Raw genomic sequence first — 19,663 nt, 5'->3', positions numbered from 1 at the left:
CCTGAGCCCCCCAGGTCTTTTGCTGTCACAGGTGTGATTCCCAGGGAGTGCAGTTCTGTTTTTCTCCCCTCTGCTGAGGCGTATGCTCAGCTTCTGACTTCAGTTGTGAGGAGTTGGTTGTTTTGCTCAGGCACCAGATCCTCAGGCCTGGTCCCGGCCTCCCGCCTGTGGCATGCCGGTTGGGCCTGTGCTGCTGTGTATACCGCCTAGGTTACATAGCCTGGGGTACATAGTTCAAATTTCTTCCACTGTTAGGTGTCTTGACCCAGGGGCACTGTTCCTAGCTTGAGCGTTTAAGCTCCCTTCCAGGGGTGCTCTTGCTCTAGCTGGCCAGCTGAGTATGCTCCGTGGGCTGATGGAGTTCTCAAACAGTTCCTAGTTTTAGTGAGTCTTGTGGTCCAGGTGTTGGGGCGGAGGGGGTCTGGGTCGGGATCTGGGGATTCCCACCAGCTCTGGTCTCCCTTGAGGGATACACTGTCCCCTGCAGGGTACTCACCCTAGAACTAGTTGTTTCTGTGTGATGTAGGTTGTCAGTTGCCATTGCAATCAGAATTCAGTTGAGGTGGTTGTGGGCTGGGCTGGGCGGTGGTGTCTCTGTGTGTTTCTCTTCTGTCTCTGCCTCAGTTGAGGCTGTTCAGGTTCACACCGGATGGGCCTCCGGCCTCTGCCCAAAGGGTGGAGGTGGGGCCTCCATGCAGGTTCTGAGCACTGGGGTTTGTCTCTGTTTGTGCTCTCCGGATCAGCACCAGATCCTTGCAGGTCTTCTGTTCTGGTGTTCTGTGTGCATGCTGTGTAGCTCTGGGGCTCTCATGGTGGGGCTGAGTTCCGGGCTTGGAGGTTTCTCCATTCATCGTGATCGGCGGGTCTGACCCTGGTACCTCAGGCAGCTTCTGCATGGGTGATCTGCCAACAGCCCTCTGTGTCTCTGGAACTCCAGCAGCCTTCATGCAGGTTCTGAGCACTGGAGTTTGTCTCTGTTTGTGCTCTCCGGATCAGCACCAGTTCCTTGCAGGTCTTCTGCTCTGATATTCTGTGGGTGTCCCATGTAGTTCTGGGGTTCCCACTGTGAGGTTGAGTGGCTTTGGCAGGATGGAGCCTCTCTGCTCAGATGGAGAGTGAGGGGTGGAGGTGGGATCTATGTGAAAGCTCCCAGCTGGGAGGTTTCTCCATTAGTCATGATCAGCGGGTCTGACAACGGTACTTCAGGCGGCTTCTGCACGGGTGATCTGCAGGCAGCCCCCTGTGTCTCTGGGACTCTGGTAGCTCCTGCCAGGCCAGCTGGCTGGGGCTTGGTGTGCTGCTGCACGGCCAGTAAAATTTGGGGGAGGGGGTCTTCACGCTTCTCTGTTCTGAAATTCTTCTTTTTCTCTCTTTCTTTTTTGTTATTTTCCACCTCCTGTTTTTCTTTGGGTGTTCATCTTTTTGTTGTTGTCAATCTCTTGGGGAGATTAATCATTGGAACTCGAACTCTCTTTTTGGTTAGAGAGGGCTGTGGCATTTCCTACTGCCCCGTCGCCATCTTGGTCCCCTCTCGCATCTTAGATCTTGAAGAAATTACTGCACTGTTTCTCTCACAGTAAGCAATACAAATCCATTCTTCAAATGGGCATCATGATACCACCATTCAGTCTCTCAAATCACAGGTTCTGACCTTAGGTACTATGGCCATAGTTCAAGTCATATGCCACATAAGAGTCTACCATTGAATCATCCAGATAATCTGTTCTTAAACATAATATTACAGCCAGATACCAGTGGTTTATGCCTGTAATACTAGCTTCTAAGAAGGTTGGGATCAGAGGATAGTGGTTCACAGCCAAAGTGGGCAGGAAAGTCTGTGAGTCTCTTACCTCCAATAAACTACTCAGAAAGTCAGAAGTGGAGTTGTGGGCCAAGTAGTAGAGGGCTAGCCTTGAGCAAAACAGAGCTCACAGACAGTTCCCAGGCCCAGAACCAGAACCAAATAATGATAATTATAATATTTCTAGTAAATGTACATGTAGTATATACACAATTTTTAAAAACACATTGATGCATATAAAACATAGAAAACATTGAATATATGTATATGTACAAATCTTGTACTTTAATTAGAAACAACAAATTTTGTTCAAAGTATAATATAATTCAGTATATTTTTTCAAAATTGATAAATAACTCAAAATAAATAAGTATATAGTCTAGTAAGCACATGTGTTTTATAAGGGCATTATTTGTTACTCCTTACAAATGACATTTAAGTACTTGAGCTTAAAGAGTCCTTATGATACTTATATTAATTTTTCAATGTGTATGACATGTTTATATTTTTAAAAATACATTATTTTCTATATATTTTATAGGAAATTTCAATGAACATACCTAGACTATATTTTTAAACTAAAAAACTCAAAATTTGTTAAAAAGTAATTTTTTCATTCATAGAAAGTGACCACTTGATGGATTTAAGAAGAAATTTTAAATAATTTTTCAAGGTTTCTGCCATGAAACTGGTTTTAACCTCAGAGAGACAGTGTTAGAGTTCCACATTTTTCATTACCTTTGCTTTACTGCTAATTCACATGTGAAGGGCACTTGGAGAAAGTTAGTGCAAATACTCACATCAACTGAACTAAAAGAAGATTAGAAAGGATTTGTCTATCTCATCACCGTTTGGTAGAGTAAAGGAATAATTATAATTCTCAAAAGTGATCTAGTGATGCTAATGACTACTTATGACCAAAAGCATTAGGTTTTTTATGTTGGTTATGTAAGATATTAATAGATTATCTCATCTAGACATAAATATTTTGTTCCCATAACCACTATAGAATCATTTACATACAGCTCTCCAGTTGCATCTTACAACGCTGTGTGTCCATAGGGAATAAAGTCAAATCCAAAGGGCATGAAAGAGTAATCGATAACCTGAAAGCAGGAATAGGGAAATTAGAAATACTGTATATACTATGATCTGTTCATTTAAAAATAGAACTGCAGAAATTGTAAATATCAAAACGTACCTCATGCTGACAAGGACATCTCCATCCCGAAAAATAAAGAGAAGGATATTTTCCTGAGTTACATCATGAAAATTGGCACTTTTTTCATTTGCAAAGAATAAATCAGGTTTCCATAAACACTTGTACATTGTAGGATCCACTGTCAGTGCATCTGAGCCCCTGAAGTCACTAGGGAGCTTCAGCCTTGGGTCATTCCATTTTTGTCTCAAGAAGATGTTAACTCTGTAGTCCTAGGAAAAATAAAGAAATATGTTCATGTGTGTATCTACTAATATATTTGATTACTTAAAAATAAGGTGTGTGTGCATGTGTCTAGTTATGGTTATTTTTAGTTACTTAAAAATAATACACCCATGTTTATGTTTGTTACTAATTTGGAGAACATGTTAACACTGGAATGAAAAAGATTTTATGATTAGTAACAAAAAATTTTGCTCTTCTAACATCTAGGATCACATTTGAGCCATTAAATGAGTGCTTCATCCCCCAGGTAAAAAGAGTTTTGAATCTATCTTATTCTCAAAACATGTTTTTCATAGCATTGACTAGCAAAATGGTAGAATATAACTTTGCCATTATGTGTGTTACCTAAATGTAAACACCAACAATTCAGATTAGTTAGGTGGCATCAGCATACACAGATAAGAACAGCCAAAGGTTGTTGCCATTTTCCCCCCAAAAGTAGGACAAAATCAATTAAGAATAGGTATATATATATTTTTCAGTCGTGGGGCTTGAATTCTAGGCTTGGGCACTGTCCAAGCTCAAGGCTAGCGTTCTATCATTTGAGCCACAACACCATTTCCAGTTTTCTAGTGTTTCATTGGAGATAAGAGTCTCATGGACTTTCCTGCACCCACTGGCTTTGAACCGTGATCCTCAGATCTCAGCCTCCTGAGTAGTAGGATTACAGGTGTCAGCCACCAGTGCCCAGTTGTCTTTTTTTTTTTAAGATTTTTTTTAATTGTTAAGATGTTGTATAGAGGCGTTACAGTTACATGAGTAAGGCAATGAATATATTACTTGTCCATCATTGTTACCCCTTCCCTCCCCTGTTATTGTTCCACTATCCCTTCCCTCTCCCACCTTTCCCACTCCTTCTCCCCATCTTCCCTTCCCCCCTTGCCACCCACTCCCCCCAAGTTTTAAAGTTCATTTCCAATATACTGTCGGTATCCTTGTTGCAATGGATCATCCTGTGTCCTTGTATCAGAGTGGTCAGAGTTTTGTTATTCCCCTTCCCCTCCCCAGATTAGACATATGTATACCCAAGATGCAGGGTACCAAAATCAAGTACAGTGACAACAGGGGATATACCATTGGGGGAAGAACATACAAAGGAAACAAAAAAAATCACATAGTACATTTAAAACAACAACAAAGACAGACCTCTTGTGTCCCTATCTTGGGTTTCATTTCACTTAGCATCATCTTATATGGTCATATGTACATGGTTTTTGAGCTTTTCAGCTCATCTGATAAGATTATCCTATGTGTATGCTAATTACTGCAAATAAGGGAAACCAGGGGACCTAAATTTCTTTGCAGCTGGCTTACTTCACTTAATATGATTTTTTTCCAAGTCTTTCCATTTCCTAACAAATGGGGCAGTGTCGTTCTTTCTTCTATTTGTCTTTTAAGCAGCAAACTGAAAAGGAATAAAGTGTGTGTTTGGTACCATCAAGAATCCACAAAAATGTCAAAATCCAAGTTGCTTTAATTCTTATATTTTGCAAAGGTCCATCATTATATAAATCAATGTATTTAAACATGCATTTAAAATATTATGATAAGCTGGGCATGGTGGCTCATGCCTGTAATCCTAGCTACTCTGGAGGCAAAGATCTGAGGATCGAGGTTCAAAGCCAGTCCAGGCAGGAAAGGACTCTTATCTCCAATAAACCACTTAGAAAACTGGAAGTGGCACCATGGCTCAAGTGGTAGAACATTAGTCTTGAGCTGAAGATCTGAGGGACAGTTCCAGGCCCAGAATTCAAGCCCCACAACCGAAAAAAAAAGAATTATGATAGACACAATGAACTCAAGCATCAGTATAACAAATAACCATGTGAGGTTAACTATATATCATTCACAAACTTTTTATTGAATCTATGGTTCTATGTTGCAGTCAAATATATCATATAAAAATACCCAAGATGGATGTTTCTTATTTAATTAGCACATATTAATTGTATGAGGTATTTTTGTTGTTGTTGGTTTGGTGTCATTCCTAGGGCTTGAACTCAGGGCCCAAGCAGTCTCCTTGAGCTTTTTTGCTCAAGGCTAGTGCTTTACCACTTAAGCCACAGTTCTACTTCCAGCCTTTTGGTGGTTAATTGGAGAGAGGGGTCACTTTTTGCCTGGGCTGGCTTCAAACTGCAATCCTCAGATTTTAACCTCCTGAGTAACTAGGATTACAGGCATGAGCCATAGGGTCTGGACGTTTTCATAGATACTTATTTTTAATTAAATATTTAAAAATTGTTATTATAACGAAGATGTACCTCAGGTAATGAATAAATTTCTTTTGGGACAATGTCATCCCTTTCTTCACTTTCTCCCAATTTTCCATAGATGCTTACAATAAAGTACTTCGATAAAATTCACCCCCTCCACTGTACTCTCTTAGCTTCCCTTTCCGCATATTCAAAAAATATTTGTTGAGCATCATTATGCCACCATGATAGAATTTTCTTTAGTTACTTATTTCATATTTTGTCTTTTTTATACATCCCAATCTTATCCTCATGTAGGTATTTACTATGTGCTGAGCATATTAAGTATAAGGACTTTACCAAAAAATGTAATCATCAGAGATTTTGCTATGAAGATTTCCTCATGAAGATGCACCTAAATGCTTCCTGTAAGTATCCTGCACAGTCTCCTCAGGAAAACGACATTAGAAATTAATCTCTTACATCCTATGCAATTATCATTGTGTTGAATTTGCACATTTACTCCAATTTCAGTAAGTTCTATTTTTAAACTTATTTCCTCTTCCTCCTCTTCCTCCTCCTCCTCCTTTTCCTTCTCCACATCTGGTCCTGGGGCTTGAGCTTTTTTTGCTTGAAGTGGAGCCACAGCTCCACTTCAGGCTTTTTTTCCCCTAAAGTTTAGTTATTTTTTAATTATTATTATTATATTAAGTAGTTGCACACAGAGATTTTAAGCCAATAAGTCAGTACATAAGCAAACTATATCTTTTCCAAACTCATTCATATCCTCAAGTTACTTAATTTCATTTTCATATTGTAGATTGAGTATAAGGACTCTATAAGCCTACCCTTCTCATCTCCATTTCTCTGTCTTGCCTCTGTTTGTCCCACACCCATTCTGGTATTTTTAAAAATTATCTTTAAGTAGTTGTACAAAGGAATTAAAATAGTTTATGAATATATGAATATATAATATATGAATATAATAATAATGATCAATGGCACTCCCTTCAACATTCTCACCCATCCCTCCCCTACACCCTTCTCTCATTCTTCTTAATTTTGTGGGATATATATTGGATTTTGATGCATTCTCCCCATTACTTCTGGCTTTTCAGTGGTTAATTAAAGATAAGAGTCTCACAGATTTTCCTGCCCAGGCTACCATCAAACTGTGATCTTTAGATCTCAGCCTGCTGAGTAGCTAGGATTATAAGTGTGAACCACTGGCACCTGACTTATTATTATTATTATTGTACCCCTCAAATCCTTTCGAGAAATAAGAATAAATTAAAAATAAGTGAAGTGACATTTTTAGCAATTATTGTATTCTCCAGGATAAAGGCATCCTATTTTAGCCTAATATTAGTTTTCCTTATTTTAACATGATGTTACATACATGTACAGAGATAGAAATATTAAGATCTCATTAGTGTGCTAGCTTCTGCAATATATGTGCTGAAAATTGGGAAAATAGACTAGCATGATCTCTCTGTAGGAAGTTCAACTTTTTACTGTACACAGTGGAGGCAGAAGTGAATATGGAGAAAATATACAGGTATACAAATTTTTAAAAAGGCAACTTGATAAAAATTAATTCTAAAGGATACAGGTGGACCTGTTGCAACAATGAGAAGTACAAGTTGTCATGTCAAAAACGAACTTTACAACTTGGGTGGGGGAGGATTGGATGGGGGGGAGGGAGGATGGGAAGGGATGAGAAGGGTAAACAAAGGAGGAGGCTACAATGCTTGCCCATGTAATTGTAACCCCTCTGTACAGTATCTTCACAATAAAAAAAAGAAAAAAATTAATTCTAAGGATAGTATATCAATATTTTATATTTTTATATCCTCCACAACAATTAAAGAAATGTGAACCTTTAATTCACTCCATCATATTTTGCATAATTAAAAAATAATTCATCTATAGCATCTGGTGTTGAAATAAAGAAATCAATTCTGTGTAATACTGAATTTTCCTTGAACAATTTACACATGCACATTGACTTTGGCAACACTTTTCTATGTTCCTCCAGATTCAAAGAACTTATTCTACTTCATCTGAAATCAATATAGCAAAAGTAGTTTTCTTTTCAAAAAAATCATTAGAGTATTTTACCTCATGGCAATACTGAAGTTTGAAGTTAGGCCTCACACTTACTTAGGTAAATACACAACTATGTTTGTTTTTAGTTATTTTTCATATAGGGTCTTGTGGTTTTGCTGGGTCAGCCTCAGAGCCCAAACCTGCCCTGTTCACAACTGGGATTAAAGGTACCAACCACAAACGTCTAGTTTATTGAAGAGGATTTGGTTAACTTTTTGTCCCATTGACCTCAAACATGAATCCTCTTACCCTTGCCGTAAAATAGCTTAGAGTACACGTGTGAACCCCAGCACACAGCTAATTATAACAATTTTGATAGTGCTTCCATGTGTCTTTATTTCCCCCAAATCTTTCTAAAAGTGTAATCAAAGTTTTTGCAAAACTCAAAACTATGCATTTGTTATTTATCAACCTACTGAGTTCAAAGTGTTTTTTTCAAGAGAAGGCTATGCAGTACAGAGAAAATCCGTGCAGTGCACGAGGAGCCATGAACAAAGCCATTTATTGGAAAATTAGGGATGATGTCACACTTTAACATATATCCAACCTTCCTTTTTATTTCACATATCATTGCAAATGACTTTCTAAAAATGATATCTATCTAATTTAGAAATCCAAGTAATTGGGAATGAGCATAGGTTTGGAAACATTAAGGATCCCATCCAAATCTTCATGTGGCAGCTTTAGAAGCTTTCACTCTGAGTTACTTGCTTAACACTTCTAAGTTGTTTCTTAATGTAAAGCCAAACAAACAGAAACCAAAATCAAACAAAAACATAGCATTCTCATATGAATAATAAATAAAATATTAGTGTAAGTATTTCAAACATTTAATATAAAACTTACTATATAAATGAGCTAGTTTTATTCCCATTTTCAATATGGACATCTGGTCACAGACTATATTTGTGCATTTAGAAAAGCATTTGTTTAAATTTTCCCTAATTCCAAGGTGACTGACTGCTTAGCCATTCATTCATTCAAACATCATTCATTAGCCGTATGTTCTTCTTCATGCTTTGAATACTAAGGGAACATCTGTAATTACTTTTGCATTTACAGAAATAACTTTAGGGAAATAGATAATCAGTAAATAGTCCATCTAAATAGCTGTGCAAAAAAAAAACAAAACAGTTTGCTCTGAGACATATAATCTAGACTGGTGATTTGCCTAAAATAACCAAATGAATTAACACCCATATTCAGACTTGAAGGATCTTAGAAGTTAGACAAAGCAAAATTTTTTTTGAGTTGGGAAAGGCAAATTCTTTAGCATCTCTGAACCTTAAGTTGTTTGTTGCTAAAATGAATCCCAGATACCCATAAGCATCAAATGAGAAACTACCTATATCCTGAACAGTGGAAGGAGGTAAACATTCAGAAAAATTAATTTTATTATAAGTACTATTAATGTTATTGTTACGATAATATTTGTTTTCTTTTTTAAATGCTGATAATCACTATTGAGAATATCCCATTCCAATTACTATCTAGAAACTTGCATTTTCTATGAAATATTCTCAAAATTGTAATTAATTTTATTACATCCAAAAACTTTAAAAAATATTTTATATGTACTAGACATCAAACACTATGGTAGGCTATATAGAGCTGAATGAAATACAGGATGAGAAAAATGCATCTAACATGTCTGAAAACTTTTTTGTAGGCTAATAGAATAAAATATCTGTTATGTTCCAGATTAAACTGATTGATTGATGAAGTTCAGATAGCAGCTGATTCTGCTGTGTTAAGTTGAACAATCCTTCCTTCCTTCATTAGCCACTCATTCAATCAATGGTGGTTCACTAAGGATTTCCCCTGTTCCATGTTCTAAGCAACAAGTCTGATTAGGATAAACACTGGAGGATCACTTTCTCTGGAACAAAGATCAATGATAAAGTCTATTAGAGTGTAAAAACAAAATTCTTTTTCTGAGAAGATTGATATAATCACTTCCATGGTCTGGAAGCAGAAAGGCTTTTAGTGAGTCTGAGGAGATCTTGGAAAAGGAGGTGGAATTTTGGCAGATAGTGACTTGAGGGAACAGCAGGAATGAAAGGGGAAACAAACAAGAATCATTAAAAACTCAGAATGTGGAGGACCCTACTGAGATTTGAGCAAGCCCATTTGGTACATTGATATATCAAAGCAAGGCAAGGCAAGAATAACAATAAAATACCTACAACATCGGGCTTGAAAAAGGGGCAAAAGAGGTGATCTATATAAAGTACACAAAATGTGCATGGATAGTTGTTATTTTGTGTTGTGGTTATTCCTTTAAACCACTAGTAGCAGTGATAATATGCATCTCTCTTTTCAATCAGTACTGCATAGAGTGTAACTAATTTAGTTTGTGCTAGACAGTGCTCACTGACCTACAATCATACAGTGTTTTACTTCCAAAACCTAAATGTTAGCACAGTACACCCAATTTTCAGCATCTCTTAATGCTCAACATTTTGCTTCAGGATATTGTAAACTCAATATATCATGCAAATTTCAGATCTCTTTTCTAATCTTTTAAAATTTTATTTTTATTGGATATTCATTACATACATTCTTATGAGCATCATCACAAACTGACAAGCCTTACTTTACCATCATATTCAATGAATTAGTCTTGAGTATTTTTTAATTATTTTATTTTGAAAGACCTTCGAGGTTGTGTTTCTATTATTTATGTAGCTACCTACTATTAGGTTTCAACACAAGTTGCAGCAAGCTTATATAGCTTTTAAGGATGTTTTAAAATTTTATGAGTTGAATTAATAATTGGAGTTTGATTTTTCCCCACTAATTAAAAGATAAAGGCTCATTAGTTAGTATGCTTTGTTTAATGTTTAATGAGAATTTCCAAAGGATTACTAGTTATTGGCATTTCAAATGGGCTATATTAAGATAACTCTCTTTGAAACCTATTTATTTTCATTTTCAATTATTCTATCACAATAATTGTAGTGCTCTCATTTATTTCGCAATGAATAAATTCCCATCAGAAACAGACTGCTTTGATCAGTGGGAAATTACTTAATTGTTTTTAAAGTACTTGGTGACAAATACTATTCATTGTTAATTCCAAATAGCACACTATTAGTCATTATCTGGATAGTGGATGTTCTCCAAAATTTTCAGGATCAATTAACAACCAAATTAAACTGCTTCTTTAAGGCAATAAAACATTTCACAACAAGACATTAAAGTGGTTAAGTTTCATTAATGATATTTTATACATGTTGGGTACATTACATTTTGTAATGTTAGGTTAGCTCTGTTAAGTGTCATTTTTACTACTCACAAATTCAATATGTAGCTCATCTATTATTTTAATATATTCAAGAAAAGTGATCATTCTTGTACATTTGACAGAATTATAACTAAAGTACTATGAACAAAGCTGTTAGAATCCCAATCTGAAAGGATTTACTATTTAGACAGTGAAATTAGAAGTTACACTAAGAATTATAAATTAACAAAATTTCAACAAAAGTGCTTAGTTTACATTCGAGTGATTTTTTTTTCTCAAAGAATTATGTTTAATGTTCACAGGTAAACATTATTTAATATAACCTATGGATACTTATTTTCCCAAATTTATAAAAGCCTATTTTAATAGCAGTGCCTTTTCAATGGGGTCTTAATAGTTCCATGCTATAATAACCAAATGTATGGGGTATTTTATAAACAGTATCAGTATATTGAAGTTCTAGGGGCTGAGAAGCTAAGATCAGTGTTTGTCCAGAGCAGGGTACTCAGGAAGCCATCTTCTATATGTGCCATCTTCACCTGGCAGAAGATAAAAACAGGCAATCTTTTTTTTTTTCTTAGTTAGTTGTGGGGGCTTGAACTCAGGGCCTGGGTGCTGTTCCTGAGCTCTTTTGCTCAAGGCTAGCACTCTACCATTTTGAGCCACAACACCACTTCCAGCTTTTGAGTGGTTAATTGGAAATGAGAGTCTCACAGGGACTTTCCTGTCAGGACCAGATTTGAACCTCAATCTTCAGATCTCAGTCTCTTGAGTAGCTAGGATTGCAGTCATGAGCCACCAGTGCCTAACTGAAAATAAGCCATCTTTTGGGCTTAACTCAAGAGAGCTCCAACCTCACTTTATCATCCCACAATACCATTGCATTAGTAAGTAGGTTTTGAGTTTGGAAAGACACAGTCAGAACACATCTAATAGCCATCTGCAATGGATGATGTATGTAGAACATGTTCACTACCCTTCTATTATCAAGAAAGAAAGAATGATTGATATTACAACAGCCTAGACAGTTTATGATTCTTAATGTTCTTGATTTAATTCTTTTTGCATCCATTGGTAACAATAAGGTTGCTGGAATGAGAATATAAGACTTGAATAATTTTCCTGTTAGTTAACATAACACTCTAACTTGTAAAGTTTAAACATCAATGCTGAATAATATTGGTAGCAAGCAAAAAGGTAAAGAAGAAAGTTATTGATGAAAATTGTATTGTTTATGTTTCAGGCACAGTATTTTCTAAGTAAATAGATTCTCTTTCAGTATCTTAATAGAATTTTTTAAATTATTCAATAATTAAAACAAAAAACTTGGTAAAGCTGGCATTTCTGTATATGGTAACAGCTACAATGAAGTCACAATCCAGTAAGACTAGGAATAATATATATACTCAGATATTTCTCCAGCAGTAATTGGAAGAAAAAGAATCTGATCATATATTTTAGTGTCCTCAAATTATAACTCCTCTGTACAGTATTTTTACAATAATATATACATATATATAAAACCTACCAGAAGTTTAGTAAACTATAATACCACAAATTTCTTCTATATTTTAGAAGCCCCCAAATCAGTTTTATTAGGTTGAATTCAAGGTCTCTGTCTACAGGGCTGCTCCTTTATTAGGCTTTGGAGGATGCATCCATTTTCTTATATTTTGCAGCTTCTCTTGGTTGCCTGCATTTTTTAACCCGTGATCCTTCCTCATACCATTCCAGTTGTGTACTTCCTTCACCAGAACTGCTAACATTGCCTCTGACTTTGCTGTCTTTGTCTTGTAAGACCCTTATGATTACAACTAAGGCACTTGAATAACTTCCCTTTATTATACTTAGAAAGTTTCACCATGGAAACAAACAAACCCATGACTTGTGAAAAGAGCATAAAGATATATGGGGACCATTATTCAGCCTACAAAATGAATGTGAATTATTTTAAGGTGTATGATTTTACATGTGAGATGTAGAACAAAATTTACTGAGATGAAAAATAGAAAAAAAGGAATAATTTATCTATAATATTCCCTAACAAATGAAATCATGTAGGCAAATTAATCACAACTTAAACAAGAAAATATAGGAAAAATAAAAGGGGATGGGACCTATTTGGGTGGCTTCCTCCCTGGCTCATGTCTATCTTGGGTCCCTTAAATGAAATTCTCTGACTTATTTTGATCATGCCTTGCTTGCTCAGGTGCATGTAGAACATCCTTGTGGGGAAGATAAGACCTGTTACCAATCAATCCATCAATCAAATGCTCCTGGGAGGGTAACTGGTCGATAGTCCCTCTGATTACTTCACCCCTTCTTAGCAGGAAACAGTTCCAGAAGAAATAACCTTTGTCCATAATCCCAACTTGGTGTTCCCCATTCAATGATTAAACCAAAGAGTTGGGTAAGTTAATGAAATGAGCTCCCTTCCCAAAGCTTAGTACTCTTCTTCCCCTCTCCACAGCTTAGCATGGTCCCTTCCTGGGCAACACTAGACCCATTTAGTAAAGGCAGTAAATAATCAGCCTCCAACCCCCTTTACCTTGGGATGGCACTTCTCTGGGGCAGCTACTACCATATAAGGCAACAAGAGCCCCTTAGAGTGACCTTCAAGGCTGGGCAGTTGCAGGACCCTTATCTACTATTTGGACAGCAGCCATAAATTCTAGGCTGCCATGATGAAGCCCCTGGCCCTCATGTCCACACCAGGGTCTCTACCTCCTCTCCCCTTCTAGCCCTTCCTAAACCTCCTAGATTATATAGGTCACCTCAGACAATAGCCGGTGCTTCTTCTCACTTTTTCCTTGTGAGAAGGGGACATGCTGGCCCCTTTCCTGGCAATAAACATTTTTTCCCCTCTGTACCTGGCTGTCTGTGTGGTTTTCTGGCAAAGTCCAAATAATCTAACACTGGTGCATTGGCAGGAACTAGTTCTCTTGGTGAAATTGCTCTTCCCCCTCTCTTGGGGAATCATAGCTGTCCCGAGGAGCCTAGTTCTCCACTGTCTCTGTGGTAGTCCTTCTCTCATTCCTAAATCACCACCCCAGAGGCCTGGGCTTTTGCCAGACAGATCCAGCCACTACAAGCCTCCTTCTGCCCTCCAGTCCTCTCTCATATCCAATTCACCGACCTTCATCTACAAGGGGTAATTGGACTTGAGATTCCTATGGTGACATTCTTTCCTTTTTTATTTAGTCTTGCAATGACGCCCTTCCTTTAAAATCATAAAAAAGACTTGGTACCAGGCTGCTGTGAAGCTCTGACCAAAGGCGGAGGGCCTGAGATTTCAGACACAGGGGTTGGGTGATAACCTCTCCTTTGTGCTCCGCTGATTTATTCATCCCTGGGGATGTCTGGACTGTTTTGGCCTTAGATTGCATCACTAGTGGGAAATCCCCAGTCTAAGATCCCATCTGATTCCCCTTTGGGATGCACGCTGGCCAATGTGTTCTCTCCTGGCCTGGCTCCTGGCCTCCAGGGCAGGCGCCTTATATATTTGTATAACTGAGCATGGCCTAATTACAACCTAGAAAGCCAATCCAAATGGCCGCTTAATGGCACCCTTGCTCCCATCATTATTCGGGATTTATACAAATACTGTGAGCATTGGGGAAAATGGAATCAGGTACTATATGTTTGAGGTTTCATCTATCTCTGTTCTTATCCAGAACTCTCCTAGCCCAAGTTATGCTAGCCACTAGGCCATAGCCATTAGAGAGCTTAGAAAACTTTACAACCTCTGCCTTGGATCCTGCTGATGAGTATTTCCCCAATGGTGCCGAAGTCACAAGTCTCCATTTCACCCGCTCCCACTCTGCCTCCACTGCTGCCACCATCGCCAGTGGCCCCTCCTTCCCTTTCCCCTCCCTCAACTCTGTTGCTAAGGCTTGCACTGTGGCACAGACCCTCCTCTACCCACCCTGCCATGTGTCTCTGTATTCATGTACCTGTCTCCTGTCTCCATTACAGTTTGCCACATGTCTCTGTGTTCATGTCCTGTCTCCTATCTAAGATTTTTATTATTGGCAAAGTTTTATTTTTTAACTGAAATTCCAAAAAAACCTTAAACAGACAAAAATCTAAGAGCACCCTATGATTTGTGCACAAATATGTCTATTTGTCTATAGGTAAAATATGCAAAATTGTCATGGTTTCCAAGTTACCAAGTATTGTGCTTGCTGAACGATCTTTGTCAATGGAAGCTGTGATTTAATCTAAGTTGCTTTGAAAATTCTGAGACCTAAACTACAAGCCAAAGGGAAAAAAAAACAGGCAGTTTTAAAGAGTCTTTGGAAATAAATTTTTTTAAAAAAAGGTTTCCTTTGGAATGTAAAATAAGTTGACTGTGATTTATGTTTTTCCCTACGTACATCCAAAAATTAAATGTTGTACATCTGATCATGACTAGTAAAATAAGGCTAAGGTTTTGTTTTTCTGTCTTTTTTCCTAGGCTAAGGTTTTGTTTTCCTGTCTTTTTTCCTGTGCACTGATAAACTTTAAGATCAAGGAACTGGATGCAGTTTGTTCCTGTGCATGGGAAAAGGCCCAGGAGACAAAACAAAGTTGTCACAGCTGCCTAAACCAGTGGCACCAGCCTGCAAAGGCCAGTGTAAACAAGGTCTTTAACCAATATGTGTAGAAATTTTGCACGAAAAAAGTGGGAGGTGTGACTGTCCATAAAGGCCAGGCCTAGCCCAGATCCCAGCCATGTTCCTTCACACATGACCAAAGCCTGCTGATTCGGGGTGAAAAGCACAAGCCACTTCAGATCTACTGAAGTTCAGACCTTTACATCATCCTGATTTGCTTGTGTTCCCTTCCACCGGTCCATAATGTCAATCTCCCCAAGTCAGACCATAAAGGGTGTATGAGCAAAGAAAGTGATTTTATTTCTGAGCTATTTTGCAACTGAATGTATCTCCAAAAGATTATAAGCCATTTTAAACAAGCTGCCCAGAGGCATTGGATGGTACCTAGTGGACCAATCAGTTGCAGTTTAAAAACATCTATTGAGTTTTGTCATTGCAGAACTCTGACAAGTACTTGTTGGTTAACTCTTCTTGACAATGTGCAGGAAAGGTTCACTTATTTCTATTTGATCTCCTTGTTGCTTTAATTGGGAATCATAAAGGTTTTTTTTTTGTGGCAAAGATTGTAGTTCAAAGCCAGCCCAGGCAGAAAAATCCCTCTGAGACTCCATCTGCCAACTAACCAGCAAAGTGCCAGGCTGGAAGCATTGCTCAAGAATTAACCAGCAAGATGCTAGAAGTGGCCTTGTGACTCAAAGTGGTAGAGTGCTAGCCTCAAGCAGATGTGCTCAGGGAAAGTGCCAAGGCCTTGAGTTCAAAGCCTAGGAATGCCAACTGGGATGAACTATCCTGGCAACAAACAACTAGACCTCCAAGATGAGGTGGAGAGTAATAAGAGGAGATGATACCACACAATTAAACCAGAGCTAAGAAGTCAATGAAAATAAGAAGCTTGTGCATCTAATGTCCATACTGGTCTACCATCTTATACTAGACAGAAATGTATACTCTTGCCTTTGTTACCTGCTATTTGTATTTATACTGAGTATTATATTCAGGGCTGTTAGCCTTGGCAGCTTCTTGGGCCTACCATACATACCCTGTAATCCACATATCTATGAAGGCCTCTTGTCAAGCCATCCTATCCACCCCAAACAAGTAATACCTAATCATTTCCTCTTGGGGTGGTTTAGGAAAAGCAGCCCCACCATATTGGCCCCTGTCTCATTGGATATTGGTAACCTAAAATACCAATATGGAGGATCCTCCGCCTCAGAGTTCTTGTAGGACCACATGCATTGTGATATCTGTTTTCACCTGTCCCAAAAGACTAACACCTCTAATTTTTGTCTGAGGTAGGAACTAGAGATGGAACTTGTGCTTGGGTCCTGCTTGCTTCCAGTGTGCAAACCTGCAGCAGATATAAATACCATCTATGCTGGCTCCTATAACTGGGGAAAGCCTTCACATGAGAGACAGGCAGATGCCCTGATGTTATACGCCACTCTGGGTTATAATGCTGGAAAATAACACTTGTACCCAAGTTCAAAACTGCACCATTGATTGTATAGAACTAAAGAGGGGCAACTTTATTTGTGCCAACTATGAACATATTTTATTTGCAGGGGGACATGTCTCCTTGCAGCTGCTGCCTAAGCCATCTAGCTGCTGTGCTACCCCACAAAGGAGCTCTTCTAGCCTCAATGAGGTTGTAAAATAAGAGATCTAGTGCTGAATGAGAACTGTACATTGCCCTCACTTTCTCCTTGATGGGATATCAGGGTTGACAGTGGGAGTCTATAAGGGTGTCATGCATTTGTCATGCATAGTGACAAAAATATTACTTACACCTCCTCTGCCATTGCACTGCTAATTCAAGAACAGCAGGAACATAGGCAGGCTATCCTTGGCAAATGTGCTGCCATTGATTTCGTACTCTTCACCATCAATGGTGCAAGGAGTAAAAAATATGTGCTGTTTTCACTTAACCAATAACAGCTATGTCATTAAGGAACAAATCAGGCATCTCAAGGAACTTGAAAAAAATATCCAACAGAATAAAAGGGGATGAGACCTACTCGGGTGGCTTACTCCCTGGCTCATGCCTATCTTGGGTCCCTTAAATGAAATTTTCTGCCCTATTTTGATCATGCCTTGCTTGCTCAGGTGCATGCAGAGTATCCTTGTGGGGAAGATAAGACCTGTTACCAATCAGACAATCAATCAAATGCTCCTGGGAGGGTAACTGGTCCATCGTCCCTCTGACTACTTCACCCATTCTCATCAAGAAACAGCCCTAGAAGAAACAACCTTTGTCCATAATCCCAACCTGGTGTTCTCCATTCAATATCAAACCAAAGAGTTGGGTATGTTAGTGAAATGAGCTCCCTTCCCATAGCTTAGTACACTTCTTCCCCTCTCCACAGCTTAGCATGGTCCCTTCCTGGGCAACACTAGGCCCATTTAGTAAAGGCAGTAAATAATCAGCCTCCAACCCCCTTTACCTTGGGATGGCACTTCTCTGGGGCAGCTACTACCATATAAGGTAACAAGAAGCCCTTAGAGTGACCTTCAGGGCTGGGCAGTTGCAGGACCCTTATCTACTATTTGGCCAGCAGCCATAAATTCTAATCCTCCATGATGTAGCCCCTGGCCCACATGTCCACAACAGGGTCTCCACCTCCTAGCCCCTTCTAGCCCCTCCTAAACCTCCTAGGTTATATACGTCACCTCAGACAATAGCCGGTGCTTCTTCTCACTTTTTCCTTGTGAGAAGGGGACATGCTGCTCTTTCCTGGCAATAAACTTGTTGTTGTTGTTGTTCTTTGTACCTGGCTGTCTGTGTGGTTTTCTGGCAAAGTCCAAATAATCTAGCACCCAAAATAAGCTGAAGTCCATTACTAAGACATACAAACCTACGTGCAGGAAAAAGGTGTATGAAAGGAAGTATGACAGCATCATGAATTGTAGCACAGTAATTCAGTGCAATTACAAAGCATGACTAAACTAAAGAAAGAAAATCGAATGTATAAGCATGCTCTAGTTCAATGAAAAAACTCTTCTGCATTCTCAATAAGACCAACTACTTATGTCCTGATTATTACATCATGCCTAGCTTTTCCCCCATGAGTGCAACAGTTCACATTTTCATCTATGAAAATCCTACTGGCTTAATCCAAAGGTAGGAAATGAATGGGAAAAACCAACAAATATTATCAGCACAACTGTGGAACAGATGCCACCTAGACATGAACAAATCTCCACTTGATGCTCTAATGCGCTTAGTTCAGTTATCAGGAATATAACCACAAAAGATAATAAAATTAGAAATGACCTTTTGGGAAAGAAAGGTAACATGCTTTTTTATGATTTTGGTGTTGCCCCTATTAATATACAGTACTGATAATTTTTTACAAAAATGTAAATTATTCCAATGTAAATGAACATATATATGAGCAATAGAAACTATCAGCATACAGTGAGATCATGAAAATACCTAGTGATCAATATAAGAAGTGAGGAAAAGTGAAAGGAATATTAGTATGCTGTCATCTTTCCTACACTACAATTCATGATTTGTGAATTATGTGAGATTATTTGTTTGACCAGCAACACTGAAAATCCAAAACAGAAAACAAAAAGTAAAGAAGCATAGCAAGTACTGGTGGTTCATGGTTATCCTAGCTACTCAGATGGCTGAGATCTAAAAATCCTGGTACAAAGCCTGATTTCAAGTCCCATGACCAACAGGGGAGAAAAAAAAGCAAACAAAAAAGTAAAGAAGAAGGAAGGAAATATTCCCATGTCAACTGTCATTGGCTAAGAGTTCTTAACAAAGATAGATTTAATGCTAATTTCTTTGATTACCTCAATGTTGGATAATCTATGTCATACACTGGATTAAAGAAATGCCTTGTTCCCTTCAGAAGTTGCAATCTGTCTAGCAGCTATGCATGTCAGTTTCTTTGTTCTGCTTTCCTGAATAATTGTTTTTGTTTGTTTGTTTTTTGAGGAAGAAAAGTCTAAACTGGGAGATAAGTGTTGGGCTGTGAAAGTTACCAAAATGTTAGGACTTAACTTCATTTCAAGAGATCCTTGTAGAAAGAATTTTCATATAAACAAAGACTCAATTGTAAAAGGAGACTACTGTTAATTTTTTTTGTTGTTGTTTGTTTGTTTTTTGCTGGTTGTGGCTTGAACTCCAGGTCTGGGTGTTGTGCCTCCACTCTTCAGCTTAAGGCTAGCACTCTACCACTTGAGCCCAGCACCACTTCCAGCTTTTTTCTGTTAAGGTGGTGGTGAGGAATTGAACTCTGGGCCTCATGCTTATGAGGC

At 38.3% G+C, this 19,663-nt stretch overlaps 1 protein-coding gene across 1 annotated transcript in view; it reads right to left on the bottom strand.

Annotated features, from left to right (window-relative positions):
• Glrb (glycine receptor beta) overlaps positions 1–19,663 on the bottom strand; it is a 92,477-nt gene that overhangs the window by 26,066 nt on the left and 46,748 nt on the right. The window contains exons 5-6 of the mRNA XM_042668420.1: positions 3,003–3,232; positions 2,825–2,907 (exon numbers count right to left, since the gene is read on the bottom strand). Of these exons, the coding sequence (XP_042524354.1) occupies positions 2,825–2,907; positions 3,003–3,232 (313 nt within the window). The remainder of the gene's footprint in view (positions 1–2,824; positions 2,908–3,002; positions 3,233–19,663) is intronic.

The sequence above is a fragment of the Dipodomys spectabilis genome, unplaced genomic scaffold (assembly GCF_019054845.1).
Source record: "Dipodomys spectabilis isolate Male_0828 unplaced genomic scaffold, ASM1905484v1 ptg000436l, whole genome shotgun sequence".
Lineage (NCBI taxonomy): Eukaryota > Metazoa > Chordata > Mammalia > Rodentia > Heteromyidae > Dipodomys > Dipodomys spectabilis.
This window is presented reverse-complemented; position numbering and strand designations above follow the sequence as displayed.